General features: G+C 41.7%; 1 protein-coding gene and 1 long non-coding RNA gene across 23 annotated transcripts in view; one reads left to right on the forward strand and one right to left on the reverse strand.

The window, feature by feature from the left end:
* The window catches only part of LOC119168049 (uncharacterized), a 184,032-nt gene extending 165,900 nt beyond the window's left edge, over positions 1 to 18,132 (forward strand). For 15 of the 19 annotated variants that reach the window (XM_075866312.1, XM_075866320.1, XM_075866311.1 and 12 more), the window contains 11 exons: positions 601 to 648; positions 6,769 to 6,816; positions 7,145 to 7,192; positions 7,313 to 7,360; positions 7,481 to 7,528; positions 7,649 to 7,678; positions 7,989 to 8,204; positions 8,493 to 8,540; positions 14,043 to 14,090; positions 16,599 to 16,646; positions 17,909 to 18,132. In XM_075866312.1, the coding sequence (XP_075722427.1) occupies positions 601 to 648; positions 6,769 to 6,816; positions 7,145 to 7,192; positions 7,313 to 7,360; positions 7,481 to 7,528; positions 7,649 to 7,678; positions 7,989 to 8,204; positions 8,493 to 8,540; positions 14,043 to 14,090; positions 16,599 to 16,613 (597 nt within the window). In that variant the 3' untranslated portion in view covers positions 16,614 to 16,646; positions 17,909 to 18,132. The remainder of the gene's footprint in view (positions 1 to 600; positions 649 to 6,768; positions 6,817 to 7,144; positions 7,193 to 7,312; positions 7,361 to 7,480; positions 7,529 to 7,648; positions 7,679 to 7,988; positions 8,205 to 8,492; positions 8,541 to 14,042; positions 14,091 to 16,598; positions 16,647 to 17,908) is intronic. The other 4 variants (XM_075866321.1, XM_075866313.1, XM_075866327.1 and 1 more) reach the window with 4 other exon arrangements.
* LOC142765403 (uncharacterized) overlaps positions 7,406 to 21,548 on the reverse strand; it is a 56,493-nt gene continuing 42,350 nt past the window's right edge. For all 4 annotated transcript variants that reach the window (XR_012884234.1, XR_012884233.1, XR_012884232.1 and 1 more), the window contains 2 exons: positions 17,005 to 17,132; positions 7,406 to 11,743 (listed from right to left, as the gene is read on the reverse strand). This is a non-coding gene — a long non-coding RNA (uncharacterized LOC142765403). The remainder of the gene's footprint in view (positions 11,744 to 17,004; positions 17,133 to 21,548) is intronic.

Genomic DNA, 21,548 nt, shown 5'->3' on the forward strand with positions numbered 1-21,548 from the left:
TATTTTCAGAAATTTAAAAGTAGAGCTAATTACCATCAGTTAACGAATCATCTTTATTCTCATTATTGAAAAAAAGAACCGAGGATCATTTCAATCGCACTCTGTGGTACACATAGGAAACATTACGTTTGTTTATCTTCTACAGAATATTTCTCATTGTACTATTGCCAACATTCATCTGTTTGAATTTTGCTTGTATATGAAATTTGCTTATGTTTGATGCTCCTTCACATTGGTAGTTTCACATGCCATTTAGTCTTGTTTGAATTGATGTTTACTTTATTCCATTTTGCTTTTTCAATCCGTCTTCAATTGTAATTCTCCTAATGTTCTTATAAAAATACTCTTCTCCTTTTTTATTGACGAACTTCATATTGTATAAAACACGTAACTCACTGTTTGCCGAGATTATTGTAAGCCCCGTTTATTTTTTGTTAGGAGGTAACCCCGACAGTTTCTAAACATTGAATATTGTTCATAACAAGACAATTGCTACTGCTAATATTTAAGTAATTTCCTTAACAGCCATATTTTTGGTGTTTTGAGGTGTCCTATATTATTTGATATGGCTTGAAGAATTTTATGCTGTACTTGTTTCAGCCTGGCTCCCCCTTCAGTCCCGCTGAAAGCGGTTATACTTCATCTTCGGCAAGTATCACATGCTGATTCAGGCAATCCTTTTTGATGCTGCTGTCTAAACGTGTATTGCGCATGCTGCACAGATCACGTCAACACATAGAAGCAAATGAAGTTGCAGTTAACACTCCAGTTTTGGTTAATAGTGGGACATTGTTGCAGTTCGACGTTCCAAACCAAGATATGATGATAAGATATGCTGATTTTGGTCTGCGGCAAGTTTGATGAAGTGTTGTTTTTTCACGTGCACTAATATTTTAGTACACTGCCTTCATGCATTTTCACCTCCATTCAAAAGCCAGTGCAAAAGTGAGGATTTCATAAAGCGAACGCCGAGGCAGCAGTGCAACACTTTAACAACTAGACCGATGGGGAGGGTGACGCATGGTTTGTAGCTTCACGTCAGTTACGTGTAACTGCAATCTGAAAACGCGAATTAAACCGCAGGCAACAAGCATAGCGGAACTCATTGCAAGAACTTTACTAAAAGTTCTAATGTGAAAAAAAATGACTTATGTTAGACGACCGGAGCAGTTTTTTAATGATTCTCTGCCGTAGCCAACATGAACGAAAACCCACGTGACTGTTGATCAAGTCGGCACATTCATTGAACAGAGTCTAAATAAATGTTACATTCTTGACCCTCAAGCTTATACCACAAAAGCTGAAATGCTGTTAGGTGTGCAATCACACAAACATTCTTGTGAGGGGGAAATGTGTTAGACTCCAACCAAAAGTTTTAACTGGAGGAGAAGGTTGTTACTCGAGTCGTGGCACATACAGAAGACAGCCCATAACATCAACCGCTCTTTCGGTACCCTTCCCCCAGTGTATACACATGGACTGTGTTCCACGGCGAAACGAGAGAGAGGAGGGCCATTTTCCGCCCCGAGCGCTTTCAAGACGCCGCTGCTATGTAGTCTCCACAGTTATCCCTGAGGAAGGAACCAAGTTGGTTTCGCAACGTCGGGTTTCTTCAAAACTTTTGGTCGTAGTCTAAATCATCTCCTAGTTCCATACCCAACCGGACAGACTTCTGTCAAATGTTTACATTCAAACATTCTTGTGAATGTATTCGGCAGTATGGTCAGTGCTGCTTGACAGTACAGCAGCGTGCTTAGATAAAGCTTATCACGCCAAAATCATACTGTGTTTTGCTAAATGTGTGAGACTTCCTGCCCGCAGACACTACTAGTTGAGTCAAAATCACTCGGTGCTAAGTCGTCATGTATACGCATATTGTCGTGTTCGACGCATTCTATCATCTTCCTCCTACCGTCACAAATGCGTCAACCTACAGGCGTATACCGTGCCTGTGGGCAATATGATTGCCTAAGAACTTCCTAATAATGTAGAGTACATTACAAGAGTATAGCATATATTGTACAAGACCTCACAGATGTACGAAAATCATTGCCAGAGCGTTCACTCCCGGAAACACAAGAGATGGCGAGAGGTTGATTACAGGGAAACCGAAGACTGTGCACACCGGTATCAAAGTGACCATTATTTGGTATTTGTGTATTTTTTCGTTTTGTTGGGTGAGAAAACACCCTATCAATACCTAAAGCGTGAAATTCGACTTACTTGTGCGTCACCTTTGCAACCGATGGGATTTTGAGGGTGAGCCTACCTATTGATCTTTCGGGCAACCCTTGTGACAGAGAAGATAGCCGCATGCGGAAAGCAAGCGTCTAAGTTTTCTTCAGAAAGTGGGAAACATTGCACAATATGACTGCAGCCGCGATGTTGGCATTGTGCCTCCTGGTAGATTCAAGACGCAGTAGCCTCGGCAGCTGTAGACTTTCTCTGGATAGTCGTCTAAAGTTGTGTAAGGCTTGCCGGAAACGTACATTCGGTGCCCCATTTTTTATCAAGAGAGACGATGGTGAGAATACACGTAGTCAGTACTTCTCCTTTCAAGAATACTGGAGGACCTAGTGACAGAATTGGATACCCTCGCTGCTCGACTCAGAATCGCAAGTATTACATCGTGTTCTTTAAAGGGCAGAGACATTAAAAGACGGAGAAAGCTGGTTGTTTGCTGTGCGTCACTCTTGGGATAGCCATTCCAGTACCCTAAATTGATGCTTCACAAACAATACAGTTTATTTGAAAAGCTACTGTGACACCTAGAATTCGTGTAGTAAATACTTGCTTGTCGCGCAGAATGCCGAGATCAATACTTGCTAGGAGCCTGACATTTTATGTTTACATTTGCCGGGTCAATGCCGCCGATGTCAGCTGTTGTTTAACTTTAATGCGTTAAAATCAACGTTGTGCGTTCTCACCGTTCCTGGAAGGTAAGAACTGTCAAACACCTGTGGCACATACCCGCAGACCAGTGGTACTTACCCTTCACCGTGTATGTGCCACTGTCCGCTGGAAAGCTTTCGACGAGGTGCGCGACAGGATTGTGAAATTCTTCGTGTCATAAGCAGTGAGTCGTATTCGTCAAAGATTCCTACCCTCCCCAATTGGTTTGCTTTATCTAAAGTTCACTAGGTGATTACATGACCGCAGAGTCATAGGGGGATAGATAGATAGATGAAATGATAGATAGATAGATAGATAGATAGATAGATGACAAAAGGGCTTTTGGTATGCAAAGAAATCGTTGCTGTTTAATGTCTTTGTTTAGCAGTGATAATCTACGTATTGGGTGCGAAGCTGACGTGGAATGCATCTCGGTAAGGCAAATAACTTTACAGAGCTTCATAAATATAAATAATGCTTTCTCCAATTTGAATACTTAGAATGCTTAGTCATTGACTGACTCATTTGGCGAGCTTCGTACTGCATGGTGCTAATCCAAGAATGTCGTTCTCAGCATGGAATTTCTAACAAGCACTGCCCTGTCACCAGGCTAAACTACCATTTGACAACGCAGTCAACAGTCATTGTGGTATAGGCATATATGTTCATCGATTACTTTGTCGTGAATGCTACTGATGGTGAAGTTGCCTCTTCGCCTAACTTCTGCGTCAAGCGGTCTGTTGGCACCACAAGCCCCTAAAGAAGACGAATCATTCATCAAGAGTAATAAGAATGCACACCTTATTAGCAAAACTTCAACACTGTGTAAGTGTTCAGCTACAGAGGTGAAGCCGAATAACAGTGCGGAAGTACATGTTCAGTCGATATTTCTTGATGATGTTTTAGCAAAAATAAAGTGAACTTCACTTCCTGCTAGTGAACTAGGGTACTAGAAGCCCGATATATTCGTGTCTCCGGGCACAACAAAAAACGTCGCAAGAAACGTCACAACAACCACAGGCCAAATCAAACAATCATCTTTAAATGCCAAACTCCCGGCACTGAACAACAGCTAAACCCTGATATTGCAGTGAAACCACCAAAAGCGTTGTTAATTCCTCACCAACACTACTATTGGTGCCCGAGGCTAGCGTGACATGACAGAATTTCAATACAACACCGCCACCTCTTTCACAGATTAGTGTACCTGTTGCAAATGGTATAGAACACCTAGACAGTGAGGCCGGACACAACGCAGTACTCAATGCCACGGGGTTCCTCTCAAAGCTACCAGTAAGATCACGAAAAAGCTAACAAAGTTCGAGAAAGCCTCAGTTCAAAAACTTTGACAGAGACTCCGCAATAATCATTTTACTAGCAGACAAAGGTAATCCGCTTGTTATAGCAGATCGAAAATTGTATTAAGACAAAGTGCTGAACTTTCTGAAAACCTCTGAATGCGCTAAACTCACGATAGGTGCCGCTCGCAGATTCAACGGGCCACTTAGAATTAGGCTCGCCGCTAGAAGATTTTGCAGGCCACCTAGAATTAAGTACGCCCCAATCCCACCTGATATGCAAAAACGGTGCGCCACCTGGTTTCTATGAGATTCCAAAGATCAACAAACCGAGAATATTGTTACGCCCGATAGTTAACAGAAAACCAATCCGCCTCGGCATGCTGTGCCGATATCTACACAGGACCTGGTCCTGTGTGCAACATGTAGGGACAGCATGCAGAATTAGAAGAGAACCGCGAATGTAAGAAATGTGTGTACTACGCTTGTAAAAATCTGTACAGCATGCAGATGTAGAATAGGACCGCACCCGCCAGAAAAGGCAACACATTTTTTCGGCGTATGTCGGAGGTGACATCCAGCAGCGACGACAGCTTCCTATCACTCGATGTAGCCAGCCTTTTGCGTCTAAACAACCGAAACCACCCTGAATAGGCATAAGAACATACACGAAAGGCAAACCTCAGCACAGACAGTATGTGCTACTTAGTGTTGTTCAGCGTCAACACAAATAATTTTACTTTCGAAGATGATTTCTAGAAACAAGCAAGTGAAACTGCCATGGGAACTGCTCATTCAGCAACAGCAGCAGACTTCATGTTTGGGCACATCTAAACACAAGCCGTAGACACGCTCGCCGAGCCACCAAAATGCTTTTTGAGATATGTAGGTGACATCTTTCACGCAATCACTGAGTGTAACGTCGACAATTTCCTGGCAAACACCAAATTTTTTGAGCTGGCAATACCATTCGCCGAGGAAAAGAATACGAACAAAGTTCTTTCTTTACTGGATCTGCTTGCAAAACGAGAAAAAGGGGTGTACAAGGACGTTCAACATTTCTGTGTACCGAAAACCTATGCGCACCGGACAATATCTGCACTTCAGTTCCAAATACCCGACCGCACACAAAGCATCGGAAGTCAACACACTAGAATTAATCAGGTGTCATCTGCAGCTTCAAAAAAAAGCGAGCAAAATAATAAGAAGCAATCACTTTGAATCTTTTTGATTATGGGTGCCCGAAAAGCTGCATTCGTCAAGTACGCCATTGACGTGAATGCCGGGAGAATGCCACATCTGTTCTCTCCTGCGAAGTCTGATATTAACAATGAAGCCTCTCGTAAACACTTCATTCCTCGGTTAACCCTGTGCAAGCGTTTTAAAAAGCAATCATGGGGACATATCAAGACGTTTTTCACCTGCATATGATTACGTTACTTTCATTCACTGAGGGAATCAATTGCATTTATTGCTGTTAAGCCAAGTTTTTCCCGGGTAAAAAAGTGCTGACATTTGTACAGTGAAGAAAGAAGTGAAAGCGATATCAGCGACAACATGCTTTGTGGCTAAAAAGACACTGGAGTGCTCCACGCGCCACATTTTTTTTGCTATCTCTTTTGCACATCGCATTTTTATTCGTGCAGTTTGGTCTCAGTGTACAGCAGCCAAATTTTAGGTTAAAGTCCACATTGCTTTATATTTCATGTAGTTTTTCATAGATTTACTGCTAAAATCACAAAAAATGTTTTTGCACTGCTCACTTGATGACTGAAACAGGAAAAAAACAGCAACAATTTTTTAGCCATGCATCCGTGAATATTTGTCTGCTTAATAAAATGAAGCAAGTGTGTGCTGATATTTTATTCCAACTTCCTGTCAAAAAACATGAAGGTTTTCGCGCAGTCTAAAATAGTTGTATCACAATGTGTGCTGCAAAGCAGTCGTGATTCAAAAATATTTTGTTTAAATAAGCAGTGACATCTCCCACTTATTCGGAGCACAGTTTATAAATTAAAATCACCATTGCTCAATTAGTAACTCAGAACATGCGTGCTTCAAATAAAAAATTACTGGTGGTTTAAGAAAAACCAATAACACTTCAACATCGCATGTGTAAGATTACAAAAAAAATTAACCGTACGAAATAATCGAGACAGGGCTCATGCAACTACTTAAACCTAAGGGCCATACTGGGCAATCGGGAAAATCGAAATGATGGTCCGAAAAACCCACAAAGTGCCACTGCATAATGACGACTCAATTATGGTCATATTGTTCAAAACGAGAACAGAAAGGAAGACAGAATAATGTGAGCGCGCACTTCCGAGTGAATTATTGAAAAAAATATACATAAGCTGCATGTCAGGTTTTTGGTAATGTCCCATTAACTCAATGTCCGGTGACAATAATTAAGTTTGCACACATTTTACGTAAATACCAGACCACAGTCATGCATGAGTCGAGGGAAAAAACCGTTCTTGACTACACTTTTAATATGCTGGCTAAAGTAGGCGAGCAAGATTCATAATGTCGACGACCTGTATCTGTGAAGATTGACGCAGTGAACTTTTTTCAGTCTCCACCTCCATTAAGCCCCGGAAGTCCCAGGCCTGGACCAAGTATGGTAAGTTTTTTTTGCCAATATCCGGCAAAACACACGACTACCGTAAAATGAGCCTATATAAGTGTACAATCCGCGTCCAATGAAACTTGAACAGTGGCAAACCTTCGAGATAGTATAGTGCATGCCATCCATTTATCACCATTGACTGGCGCATGCACTCTGTTCGGCAACTCTGCGCATTTTTGCGTGCCTGTCCATGATGATGAGTGGATGACGGGCACTATACCATCGTGAAGGCCTGCCGCCGTTCGTGTTTCATCTGACGCTGATCGTACATGTGTTCGTGTGTATATGTCAGCCAACACTGCAGCACTACGCTCTTTTCCAGTCTCCGCCACCACTTAGCCCCTCAAGTTCGGTCGCTGGCCTAAGTGGAGTACGTCTTTCATTAATAAGGTCCATCAGAAACAAAACCACAATGTTAAAGTAAATAGTAATTATGAGGCCACGTAAGCGTTTATCTTAGTCAAGTCTGACGTGTTACAATTCTTTTCAGTCTGCCCCGCCATCAAGCCCCCTTAGTTCCCGTACCCATTCAAGTAGGGTAAGTCTTTTGTACATGATGACCAACAATATGAAACACAACTGCTAAAATAAACAAGCAGTGTTTATTCGATTCATGAACGCATACCTTAGCAAAGATGCCGTGGTGTGCTTTTTTCAGTCTCTGCCCCCACTAAGCCCAAAAAGTCCCACCGTTGGTTCAAGTGTTGTAAGTCTTAAATCCTGATTGTCGTTGAAGCCACGCTACTGCTAAAATCGGCATGCAGTGGTGAAAACGTCCATGTGTGTGCACCTGGTTCAAGATTTTTACGCTATATTCTTTTTTCAGTCTCTGCCGCCATTAGGTCCCATAAGTTTGGTGAGTCTTTCGCTCATGGTGTGGTGAGTCTTCTGGCCAATATAACGAGTGAAACAGATTACTACTGCAGAAGTAACACACAGTAACGCGTGTGCGCTGGTGTCAATACCTAAGTAAATATTGTTGTGCCATATTTTTTTCAGTCGCCGCCTAAACAAAGCCATTTAAGCTTTGTCGCTGTTTCAAATAGGGTAGTTATATCATTCAGGACGACCAGACAAACAAATCGAAAGTGCCACAATAAACCTACATAGTGATTATCTGCATGTGTGTATACCTCAATAAAGATGACCATGCCGTGTTTTTTCAGTCTCCGTTATTGCGCCCCCGAAATCCCTCTTCTGGTTCAAGTGATGTAAGTGTTTCAATCATCATGGTCATCACCACCGACTGCAACTGCCAAAATAGGCATGCAGTGGTGATCAGGCAATGTGTGTGTATCTTGGATAGTATAGACTTGCTGTGTTATTTTTTTCAGTCTCTGCCATCACTAAGCCTCGTCAGCTCAGTCACTGGTTCAAGTTGGGTGAGTCCTTCGTTCAAGATGACGTACGAAACAAATCAATATCTCTGAAATGACCACACAGCAAAGATTGTTTGCATGAGTCTATATCTTAGTCAACAATGTTTTCTCATGATTTTCACAGTCAACACAAACACTAAGTTCCGTAAGACCAGTTGCTGGATCGAGCAGGTTGAGTGTTTTATTCAGAATGATTAGACAAAAAACAATATTGTTATAATAAAGGCACAGTAGTGATTACTCAAGTGTCAATAGATTTTAGTGAACGCTATCATGCTATGCTTTTTTCAGTCTTCACCACCATTAAGCCCAATAAGTCCCGTTGCTAGTTCTATAATGGTAAGTAAGCGTCTTTCTTAATTGTATAGTGATTTCGGGACGTTAAAATCTACATATCAAGTAGGATAAGTATATTATTGAATATGGGAAGCGAAACAAACACAGTACCAGCTATGCAAAGCTGACAAAAGCATGTCGTACAATGGTATAATCTTGCCTTGTTTTGTTTAGGCTAGTCAGCAACAACACTAACTGTGAAGCATTTCTAAGTGAACTTTGGCAACGTTGAGCGTATCTATCTATCTATCTATCTATCTATCTATCTATCTATTTATCTATCTATCTATTTATCTACCTATCTATATAACTATCTATCTATCTATCTATCTGTCTATCTATCTATCCGCCTACGACTTTCAGCTCTCATGAACGTTTCAATATTGTTATCGATACCGAAATCGGTATCGCATAACACGATTATATGAAAAACATTTTTGGCTAGTCATAACATAAAAATATTTACATGTGTGTCAATATTGTTATAGATTAAATTTCATGGATGTGCAGCTCTTGCGATGGTTTTGCTCACGTGGCATGTTGCGAAACTGGTATGGTATGACATGATTGCATGGCGAACACAAGCGACAGACCCTAACATAAAAATTATGACATGCGTGTAATGTAACAACATGACTACATGCCACCCTTTTGATGTGCTCGCGGCCATTTTGTTAGCTTCACTTATACCAAATTTGTTATTACGGGACGTGAATGAATGACGAAGGTATGATACTGGTGCAAGCATGATAAACATAGGATGCGTGTCATGCAACAACATGACCACATGCTACGCTCAAGATGCGCTCGCGGCCGTTTCGCTAGCTTCACATGTACCAAACTCCGTATTACGCGATGTGAACGGACGACATAGGTAAATGACACATCCAAACATGTTAATCACGACATGCTGAAGCTGTTATATACCTTCCTATTCAGTGACAGTGGCAATCTACCATTCATGATTTGAAAGTACCTGCCAAATGTGCTTCATCCCAATCTTATTCTTCTAGTTCTTTGACTCTCAAGGTTCTACTTTTCGATTATTACCTGCCCTAAGTAGATATATTTCTTTACCACTTGAACCACCGCGGTGGTCTAGTGGCTAAGGTACTCAGCTGCTGACCCACAGGCTACGGGATCGAATGCTGGCTGTGGCGGCAGCATTTCCGATGGAGGCGGAAATGTAGGCCCGTGTGCTCAGATTGGGGTGCACGTTAAGTAACCCAAAAGGTTGAAATTTCCTGAGCCCTCCACTACAGCGTCTCTCATAATCTTATGGTGGTTATGGGACGCTAAACTCCACATACCAATCAATCAATCAATCAATCAATCAATCAATCCTTCACCACTTGTCTAGTGGCTGAGGCACTGGGCTGCTGATCCACAGGTTGCGGAATCAAATCCCGGCTGCGGCGGCTGCAGTTTCTGTAGAGCCAAAAATATTGTAGGTATATTTGTTCCGATGTTCATGCACATAAAGAGTCACAGGTGGTCAATATTTTCCCCTACGGCCTTTCTCATGAAATTATGGTGGTTTTGCGACATTAAACACCACATAATTTTATTCTTTACAACTTCCATTGTCTTTCCACCTACCATGAAGCATTGTTTTCTCCTCAGACTGTTGCCCATATTTGATGGATATAATGTTCAGAGCTACTCTTCTGCTTTCCGCCTCAATTTCCGTAATCAGGAGCTTTAATTCGTCCACATTATTACGCAACAAGGCAATGTCATCAGCGAAATGCTGGTTACCAAGATATTCTGCACTATCATTCTAAACTCTTACCAGTCTAGGCACCGGAAAACCTCCTGTAAACACGCGGTCAATAGTGTCGGAAATACTGTGCCTTTTACATAATTTGTTATTGGGAATTTGTCGCTTTTTTCATGAACTCTGGTGGCTGTGAATCCGCTGTAGATTTTTTTTAGGGAAGTGATTGATAAATCAGAGAAAAGTAGATAAGAAAGACTGTCTGCATCTAAGTACAACACCTCAACAGTGGCTCACGAGCAAAGATGATAAAGAGAAATTAAAAAGAATAGACTGAGAAGTAAAGATAAGGAAGAGTAGAATAGATACTCCTTCGACCGTGTCCGAGGACCCGGTATAAAGATTCCGAAGACAAGGTACCACTCAGGGAGGGCTTCATGTCGTCAGGAAACGGCAGAGAACGAACCACTCAGCCAGAGCTGCGCTGTCGTCAGAGATCGCGGGGGCACAACTGTTCGGCATGGAATTCCGCAAGCGAGTTCGCTGTAGATTTCTTACAGTATGTTTATGTAGGGTTTGTCAGTGTCTTGACCCCGAAGTGCCTTCATCATTGCTGATGTCTCGACCGAGTGCAACGCCTTGTCGTAATGTATGAAGGTTATGTGTGAGGGTTTTAATGTATGAATGCCTTAGGTAGGGGTCGTATTTCGCGCATTTCTCTATCAGCTGATCAATAGTATGAATATAGCCTTTTGTGAAGTCACCTGTAGGAAAGTGTACTTGATCCTTTGGCTGACTTTTTGTTAATCTTATGTTCATTCTGTTAGTAATTACATGTGTAAAAAGCTTGTATACGGCGTGGAGAAAGCTAATGGGCCTCTAATTTTTTAAGTCCTTGTCCCCTTTCTTATCAATTGAAATTATAGCATTTTTAGAGATTTTCGAACCCTCTCCTTCGGACGGCACTTCGTAAAAAGGTGGCCTGTTTTTCCAACACAATCTGTCCTTCATCTTTCAGCAGATTTATTACCTGATCCTCACCAGCAGCTTTGCTTCTTTGCATTCCCACGAAGGCTTTCCTGACTTCTCTGTCATTACTGATGGGATATCACCTAAGTTACTGCTGGTTCTTTATTAGGATCATGGTTGTCCCGCCTACTCTACAGATCTCTGTAAAACTCCTTCGCTACTTTACGTATGTTCCATCCATATTGGTAGTTGCTTCGCTTTTCTTGTCCCTCTGTGCATACATCTGGTTTTCTCCCTATAACTTTGACAGCACTGCTCTCTTATTGAACATGTGCCATCGTTGTCGTAATTGTCGCCTTCATAACAGTAGTGGTAGTAGTAGTACTAGTAGTAGTATTAGTAGTAGTAGTAGTAGTAGCATCAGCAGCATCAGCAGCCGCAGTGGCGCTTGTTGCAGAACAAAGGGTAACGGAAGAAAGAAGAGGGATCCCCGAGCTCAGGCTACCATAGTGAGCTGGAACTGAAATGTAAAGGAAATAAAGTTATCACAGTGATGACTCAAGGTGCTAAGTCCCAAGAAAATAATTTGCACTTTCCTTGCATTACTGCGACACTTCATTGTAATAGGTCAAAACAGAGGAAGAAAGGCAAAAAAACAAGGAGCACAAAAATTAGGTTGGCAAAATATCCGCTGCTGTGACAGTGAATCACACGTCGCAAGAGCTTCAATGAACTTTCATTGCCTTAACGAGAAGTTGAAGTGGCCGCGTGAGCAACCACCAGACACGAGGCATTCACTGAATGACCAATGCATGAGCACGTAGGGCTTGCAGTTGCTATAATTTTAGTGCTAAACACTATTCAACAAAACCTCCAGAGAACAGAAGCAGCTGTCACTTGACCGAATCACAGGTGACAACTCATTCTAGAATAAACGTTTCTAAGGCTCACACGGTGTCAACTGTAGGTGTCGTACGTCTGCGTTAGTCATCAGAAGTGCTGCGGCTTTGCCCTAAAATTTTCTCTCTCTCTCCCAGCCACAGTATCGTTTAAGGTTGTGCCCAAATCATTCGCAGAATACACGCAGCGCTCATACCGACCACGCGCAGGAGTCCGTGTACCACTTGCTTCTCTACTCGAAAGTAACTCGTACTTTTACGGTGCAGCGCTTGAACATCGATCAGTCAGTCTGCACCTAATAAAATAAAATAACGTGGGCTGGTTTCCAAGGAGCTTCACTCCATCATCAGAATTCACGTTATGTTTCTGCAGTACTTTTATAGAGAGGTGGACTTCGTACAGCCGCATCCTTCCTAAGCAACAGACCATATCATGATTGAAAGATCACTCTAATGAGACAAGATGTATTACAGAATTATGTACGCACTACTCTTTCCATGAGGAAACACTCACTTCCCTCTGTACACGCAACATATAAAAAGGAAGCTTGTTGAGTTGCTTTTGCTTTCGTCGAGAACTACTTGCGCAAGAGTGCATTACTGTGATCAACCATGTGCTTAGGTTCGGAACTGAGCATAATATATTCAAACATGCAATTCGCGTCGACCATGAAAGCTCCAAACTGCTACAAATAAAGCCATCTTATTTTTGAGTAGATTAAGTGCATTATATGTAATCAAGGTTTGCTGCTGAACTCAGACTACATTTTCTTGACATCTCGATAAATCGTTTCATTCATTATTTTTCACTGATAACCTTTATTTACTGAAAAAAATTTATATTTAAAACGTCAATCAGCTTAAGAAAATATATTTATTGGGAACTCAAACAGAAATATATTGGCCAGAGTCCCATAATGGTACAAATATTTCAATCACTGATTATTATTTGAGAAATTTCATACGTAAGTATAGATGTACTTGTTTACAGTATTATTTAAAGTTGTATTTAAGCGACATAGTGTTGTCTCATTTATGTTACACCGCAGCTATATCATTCAAGTTAAAACAGCGGCAATGTGGCACTTTTTTTCTTTAATTTACTGAGAAATTAGTTTCTTTTATTGTGTAAGGAAATTTGAACTTCACACGTTGTCCACTCACATAAAATATTGTATTGCCCTGCACAATTCCCCATCCATGCATATTGTATGGGGCCATGATCCTAGCCAAGCCCGTGAAGAGGCTTTTCGACCCCAGCCCTCAGCATCTCAAATGATGGAACGTTGGAAGGAATAGAGTTTGACAGTTTCCAACCAAGAAACGAAAGTCTACTACTCTTGACAAAAATTTTACTGTAAACTTCACGATCTAAATGTTTTTTTCAGAACCTTTGAGATATGTTTCTTTCTTCATGTGTACATTGCTTAGAACGAATGAAATTTTCAGAACATCTGATTGTAGATGTTCAGAAGTACCATGCGGTCACCATTTGATGCATCTCATGTTACTTTGCGTCACGCACTTAGAACGATGTCGCATAGAGTCTGAATCTGATAGCTCAGCGAGGATACGGAAGATGGAAGTGAGTGCGAGCAGGGATGTAAGGGTAAAATTGAGAGATTAGGGTAAGGCTAGAACAGCCATCTGCGGCGCCACATTTACGTCTGACGTAGATCCAACCGACAAAATAGCAGCCACCATCAAACTAGATTATATATAGTGACACTACTTAGGTTGTAAACTATTCTATGTTGTTCGTTGTGGAGCTGAAAGTTATGCTTTCATTTTTTTTTCAATTTTTGCGAAGCAATGATAAGTTTGAACTGCTCAATGAACACTTATGTTTTAGTCGGATTTACTTTGAAAGTACATGCCAGTGTTGTTGATTCTTGATTGTCATGCTATCTTCTTTTTCAGCCTGAATCTCCCTCCAATTTCCCATTTGTCGGTCGTAGTCCCAGTAGCGTAAGTGTTTCAATTTTCTGCTCACTTAAACTGATACTTGAAGTATACCGGGTGTGCATTAGGAAGCGGTAACACAGTACTGCAGGGCGAAAAGGCATTTCTATGGCAATATTCTCATTATCGTTGGGGTAAAATTACACGTACAGTACTGACAAAATAAAACAAGAGATATCACTTCTGTATGAGGGCTTGTTTGCTCAGTTGCTTCAAACCATGGGAGCTTGAAGTGTAGAGGCAACGCTGGCTCTGATGTTCGTATTACAGTTATTTTTACACAAATATTAGTTGAACTGCAAATGGTGACAACAAAAGTATTTGCGTTTCGTAGTGTTATGTTTCATTTCAATCTGTGAACACTGCACATACCATCAAAAGAAGAAACATAACAAGGCAAAGCAACAACACAAGTGGCCTTACATGAAAATGATGATTCACATCCAGATACATTGGCAAAAGCAGTTTCACTGCTTTAGGAAGAATCCACAATACTGAACTCCAGCATAACGCGTCTTTCTTCACCTATTTCACATTATCACCGTGATGACGAGAAAGCGATCGCGTCATTACGACTGATAAAGTGCCTTAGTACAGCAAAAGAACATCCATTTGTCGCACATTGCGAAAAGCGTAACGAGTAGGCCGTCCAATGATCCGACCCATCACAATAGCTTGTTCTTGTTTCCTATTAGCTATGGCGCATATCCACTTCAGCCATGATTCCTCATCGTCGTCAACCACTGCATGAACTATTGGCCCAAAATTTCTTGCAAGTGATCAGCGGATAACATGCTTCTCAGAAGAATGATGAGAAATATCATAATGCATGCCAGCCTACTACCTAAATAAATTTATTGAGAATGACCTAGTAGGTATCAAGCAAGTGTGCTTGCAGTAGTTACCCAAGGAGTGCTTCGAAAACGCTCTGAAAGGCCGCTTTCCTTGTTTTAGCTGTTACTGGGCAGCGCCTTCCACGTTGGCCTGGCGTCTTCGGTAACAGCGTCAGAGTTACAGAGAAATGTGTGTAGATAAAAAAACTACATAGGACAGTCATAATATAATTGTCTGTTGAATTCCTTGAAATACTAAATAAAGAAATGAGCCCTATAATAAAACACTCTGCGGTGGCAGTGGCCGGCCCCCGCCGCGACTTCTCTCACTGTTGCCGATCGGCGGCGTCCGCTGCTCTGCCAATTGGAGGCGGCACTCACAAGCGATGAGCTGGCCATCCAGCTTTGGGCTGTCTGGCAAGCTGAAGATGCCACCCGGGTGCAAGGACTCCGAGCGGTTACCTGAGGCACCGCCATAATAATCAAAGGAGAGTGGGAAGGGACATGGGTAATCCTCCCTTCTTCCACCTCGCCCGGTAAAACTGCCGGACTTTAAAAAAAGTCTACTCATTCATTCATTCATTCATATAGAGAATACAATAACACTAACTTTCTCTATATTAAGATACAAAGAGCAGTCAAGATGAGACCTAATTCTGAAACGAGCACTCCTGAAAACCGTAGTTGTTTTGTTTTGCATTCTTATATGTTTGTTTATTTGTCTGTGGTAGATTCTTTATAGCTCTAGAAAACTGTGAGGCTCCAAAAGCACGTCCCACTTTAATATCAAGACGAAGAGGAATTATACGTACGACCAGGTGTCTTTATTTTATTTAAATTCCTACGTTCTGCCAATCTTAGACTACGCGTAATTCCACGTGATTGCTAACCAGCCAAAATATTCAGTTCTGTTTGAAATCCACATATTGGCCACATGCTTATTTTCAACATGAAATCTTAGCAGAGATTATATTATTATATGACGAAAACAATAAACAAAAACCAGGATGAGCTGTGATTTGATAATTCCTACATTATGAGTACGACGCCTCAATTAAAAGCGTTAATCTCGAGGCCAGACTCACAGCACGTTTTGTGCAGTTCTCAAATAAAAAGTGTGGCCATCAACAAATAAAATATAAATTTTGAATATGACAGATTGATTTTAGACCAGTTTATTTATTATAAATGATTTAAGACTCACGTATTGCGTAAAAATTCATGTAAAAGAGTCATGCACCACCGCAAGTTGTTATCAGCTTACTGGCACCTACTTCTTTCTAAAAAACAAGCAACCCACTGAAGGCCCGCTAACAGGACTCATACATGAAGAAACTAGCAATGCTTCAATAGTATCAGTAGTCAAACCAAGAAACAATCGTCAGTGCTAAACTGAATGCCTCGGTTCCTGCGAATAATTATATGATTTATTTTGTGAAATGCAATAAAAAACATTGCCTCTACATATATATGGTAATCTTTATTTACTAAATAAATGTATTTCAAGTGGTCATTAAAAACACACCTTATCTTCAGCTACCCATAGTAAATCTTCTTAGTGTAACATAGGGTAGCACACAGTTAGAAGGACTTCTTTCGAAATGCGAGTGTTAAAATGAAAGATTTATGATATGCGTTGGTGTGTTCTTTGTTTTTAACATTCGTACAATCCTTATTTCAGCCTAAATCGCCTTGAAATGCCAAAACTACATGCCCTGGTTCATCTCAGGCAAGTTTTTATCCCGAAAAAATTTATATTTGATGCTCAGCGTATTCAGTTTATCAAGTCTGCTTGGTATTCCGGAAGAACAGCACGCATACTGTTTCTAATTACAAATGTGTCACATTTGTGAGGTACATAATGGTAAAATGGCATGCAGCAATTGCAAACCTATGACGCACTCGACTGTTCCGTACTAATCAATGTTCGGTTTGTCATTCGCAGTCCTTCGATCCTAACCCTCCCATTTACAGCAAAAACATAGTGTAAATTATAAATTGATAGCGTTCAGCAACCTAGGCTACGAAATTATTATACCATCATTGTCTCTGATGGCGACATCAAAATAGACGCAAAGAATACATACCTTGCGCTGGAATCAAAAACACAGTTATCACTGCAGGTTGGGAAGTCAGTGATTAAACATTATCCGAAAAAATACAGCGCGGTGCAGACGATGGGTATGTGGTCTTCCTATCTGGAGTGCATGATAATCTGAAAATGAAGACCGCAGACATTCTGATTGGCAGTCGCATCGTCAACTGCACATCCAGGAATGTACTCGATACTGCATCAGAAAAAAGATAAAAACAGGCCTAGCGATTCGTATGGTACCTCTCTGCACATATCCAATGCTATATAAAAAGGTATTGAACTCTACAAATACTCTGCGAGGGCTCAGTCAAATACATGTGCTGCACGGCCCGTTGTATTATGCCAATATACGGTACTCATAATATGCACATTATCGCGTCATGACGGGCTCTCGGTTGCGATGAAACAAAAGCCATTAAGGTGACGGGAACACAGTCGTTTCCAACACTACTCTCGTTACAGCACGTCAGAGGAAAAACGGTGAGGAGCACAGGTGGGCTGGTTCATAGGGAAGGAGTTAAGTGCAAAGGCCGCAGGCGAAGCGTAGGTACGCGCGTAGAAAGTGAAAAGCACTCGCCCAGTACACGTTGTCAGGTTCGCGGAGAGAAAGTCGAGAAAGCAGTAGGTGCCTTTAGTGCCTTTAGCACGAGTGTTGTGTGCCAAGAACGTAAGGTCCAGTTAAAATGAAGACCACCGAAAACAAGTGGCATGGACCTTTGCGAAGGAATCGAGGGTGGTAGGTGTGGGTGTAGCTGTGCAGGGTCAGGAAGATGCAGCGTAGAAAAGAAAGCACGTTCCGAGCACAGGTGGCTGTGGCCAATATTGCAGAGTACTCTTAAAGGGAAAAATTTTCGTTCGTTTCCTGGTTGCCTACAACACATATTGTTCTTTTTCAGATGCCTACAAGGATGAAAGACGCACGAAGTTCGGATTCATAAACTTAATTGTTGATTATGTGGTACAGAGAAAAAAATGAGCTTCAATATCAGCGAAATAAGTGTCTTAGAGGATGACCTTTTATACAGTGCTTTAGTGGTTTAAATCAAAGAGAATGCGGTTCATTATCAATGCACATAGGTGAAACTCACCTACGCCACGAATAAAAAGTGATGAAACCTTACTTGTGACTGTACGCAGAGAACTGTCAGCATTTATATTTGTGATAATCATCAGCCTGTATACGTCCATTCCTGGACATATGTGTCCTCATGGCCCACTGATATGAACAAACAGAACATTCTAACTGATCGCGGCATTTCCCCTGCTATCGAATTCCGTGCTGCACTTCAATATATTCTTTAAAACTTACCCTTATTGTGTCTTGGTAATGTATGGTCCTTTTATGTGGGGTACTGGCACCTTCTGGTCTAAGCGGAAGCGACTCAAACATCAAAAAAGCAATTTGTTGTAGTGTATATGCTAAACAAACTCCAAATACATTCTCTGTATTCAATAAATTTCTTCTTGACTATTAGCGACAAGTATGGCTTTTGTTAGCGTCTTTCAAAATTCAATTTCAAAAAGAAAATCATTTTATCTTTATAGCATCCTTAGAAATCAGCACTGCATTTCAACCTACTAGACAATGGGAATATTCCAAGGTTCCTTTATGCAACACAAGCTGACGTCTCCAAGTGCTCAAACATTTCCTAGCACACATAATAAATCAATTCATTTTTTTACATTTTAGCAATTGCGCCTTTTTGCGCCAAAGGATATGTATTCTCTTCATATAACCTATATGCTGCAACACAACGCAATTGAAACATTTTAAAAAAAAAGGTATTGGTTCACAATACTTTTTGTATTTCACTTCTACTTTTTGTGTTTCTTCGAGGAGTGCATTCGTGCCTACAAATATTTCTCGATACTTCCTATTGAGACACTTTCGATTAGTCTTCTCTATCCACTTATGTCTTTAGTGAACTTCATGAATTTTCTTTTTCTGCATTCTAATGCTGGCATGTGGAGCTGGAGAATCTGCATTTGTACCGGAGCTTTTAATCCCGCTACCCAATTCTCACACTGTTTTTAATGAATAACTTAGAAATGTAGAACCATAGGGTTCTACATTTTTGATCATCATGTCATGAGGTGAAAGAAACTTGAGCCTTCAAGCGTTCAGAATATAACACGCATGCTCTAAGAGCAATGAAGAACGCTGCCTTGCGGCTGGTTCTCGATCTCCGTAAGCCTTCCTGATGAATCCACAGCGTCTAAAGCACCTTGTTGGAGTCAGAGCTTTGTAAATTGTATCATAAACGCAAAAGTGTTGAGGCGGGATTGCAAAGAATGTGACCTCGACGATCCAGTGGCAGCATCATGAGAGGGAAACAAACAGATATGTTGTGGGCGGGGCACTAATAGTGACTTGTGCCGCTAGTTTTACTGAACTTTCCACATCACCAATACCACCCAATAACTAGAAACCACTGCTAATACTTTATGGATATGGAAAGACCGAATCTCAGGAACTTGAAAATATTTCATCCCCTACACATGAAGGTGTTAGACTGCGTAGTACACCTTATTCGTATTACCTGACGGAAGAACATTTTGTTTGTTGTGCAGTGAGATATTGCATAATGTATAGTGATACTCGTGGCTGCAAAATAGGTTTTCTACGGGCAACTTTAAGAAAAAGCAACAAAAAATTTTGAAGGATGTTTAGGCAAGCTTCACATGCTGCTAGTGATAAAAACGAAAACGAAATAGACAATTATGTGAAGTGGCAAAACCAGATATTGTATTTGGCGTGTTGCATATGCCAATTGCATTATTAAAAGCAATAGTGAAATTCCAATCCTCTATTGCTCTGTCTGGTTCCCTTTTAAATGCGGGGGAAAAAGCCGTAAAGAGATTGCAGAGGCGCAGTTGATCACGCCATTGAAAACGATTCTCTCTTTGCAATGATCGGAAAGCTATGTGCAATAATCCGCTATTTGAGTGCCTCGACGCTGCGGCTGGAAATGAATGATGACGTTCGCAAACGCTACCAATTTACAACACTGTAACAGTTCAAAAGGCCACTTTGTGGCAATACACTGTCATAATGGTCGCTACTCGAAACAGTCGGAGAAATTCGCTGTTTCTCTGAGAGGGCATGATGGAAAAGCGATGATGCTTGTATGCCATACAGGAAATTTAGTATTTATAGAAGCAGTTTTTGACATAGATGGTTCCCAGTAATCTCACCAGCAGGAAAAGAGACTGAAGTAGTGCGATGAGACTGCTACCCTATTAAAATAATGATGGTCATTTTGCGGTAGCTGTCCATTTTGTGCGTTTATACTCGCCGCCCTTGGTAATAAACTGGAAAAATTTCGCATATGAAAATTTGTATATTGTACATAGGATGGGCATACTTGATTGCTTCTTCCTAGGTTGGTATACATTTTTTGATATGCTGAGAACAGACAATTAATGAGTGAACTACGTCATCGTTAGTTCTGTAGCGAGCAGTCTTGTTTCAGTAATAAACTATAGCCTCCACGATTAGAGGCGAAACATAAAAGGTGTAGGGAACTATGCGAACGACGACGAAGCAGCATGAAACGGCAAGCCACAGCGTTGGTGCACGCGCGCGACCCGAGCTTGCGTTTGTTTTGTATTTTCGGTCTGTTGGCGTTCCTCGCTCTTCTGGCGTTCCTCGGCCTTCCAGTAGGTCTGTATTTAAATAAACTGCGTGACATCTGGTGGAGGTGTGTGGACTCCCGCACAAACTTGGAACTTCGCTCCCGTACGCTTCCCCCTCTACGTGACACGAACGTGGCCACCAAGACGCCTCTCCAGGTGGGACCTTCGACTGTCCATGTTACTTGCGGTGCCGTGTATCCTCAACGAGACCCTCCTATCTTCACGGGCTCCACTGAGGCGGACGTCGAAGATTGGTTGGTGAGGTACGACAAAGTCGGCGCAAGTAACAAATGGGACGACCCAAGTAATCGGGGCTACGTCACATTCTACCTTGCAGACACCGCGCAACTGTGGTTTAATAACCACGCAGCTGACATTACTACGTGGTCTGCATTCAAGACGGCTATTACGGACGTCTTTGGACGACCTGCGGCACGCAAGCTTCAAGCCGAGCACCGTTTACGTCACCGTGCGCAGCAACCAGGTGAGACCTACACGGGCTACATTGAAGATGTGTTGCATTTATGCAACCGCATCAACTCTACCATGCCTGAGGAAAAAAAATCCGCCACATATTGAAAGGCATTGACGACGGCGCCTTTCAGATGTTGCTCACGAGAAATCCCCCCACAATTGCTGTCCTCGTTTCTCTCTGTCAAAGCTTCGATGAATTGCGTAGGCAGCGCGCCATTGCTCGTCAAGCCCTCACGACGCCAGACACGCTCGCAAGCTTGCACCTAGCTGCCCATCCTACCGATCAGCAAGCAGCCGCTGCTTTCGACAATCAAGGACTTCGTCCGCGAAGAGCTAGCGCGCCAGCTGTCACTGCTGCCACTGACACATGAGCCCACGCAAGCTTTGGCACCGGACCTCCAACACGTCATTCGGACCCAAGTCGCT

Source organism: Rhipicephalus microplus, chromosome 6 (assembly GCF_043290135.1).
Source record: "Rhipicephalus microplus isolate Deutch F79 chromosome 6, USDA_Rmic, whole genome shotgun sequence".
NCBI classification, from domain to species: Eukaryota; Metazoa; Arthropoda; class Arachnida; order Ixodida; family Ixodidae; genus Rhipicephalus; species Rhipicephalus microplus.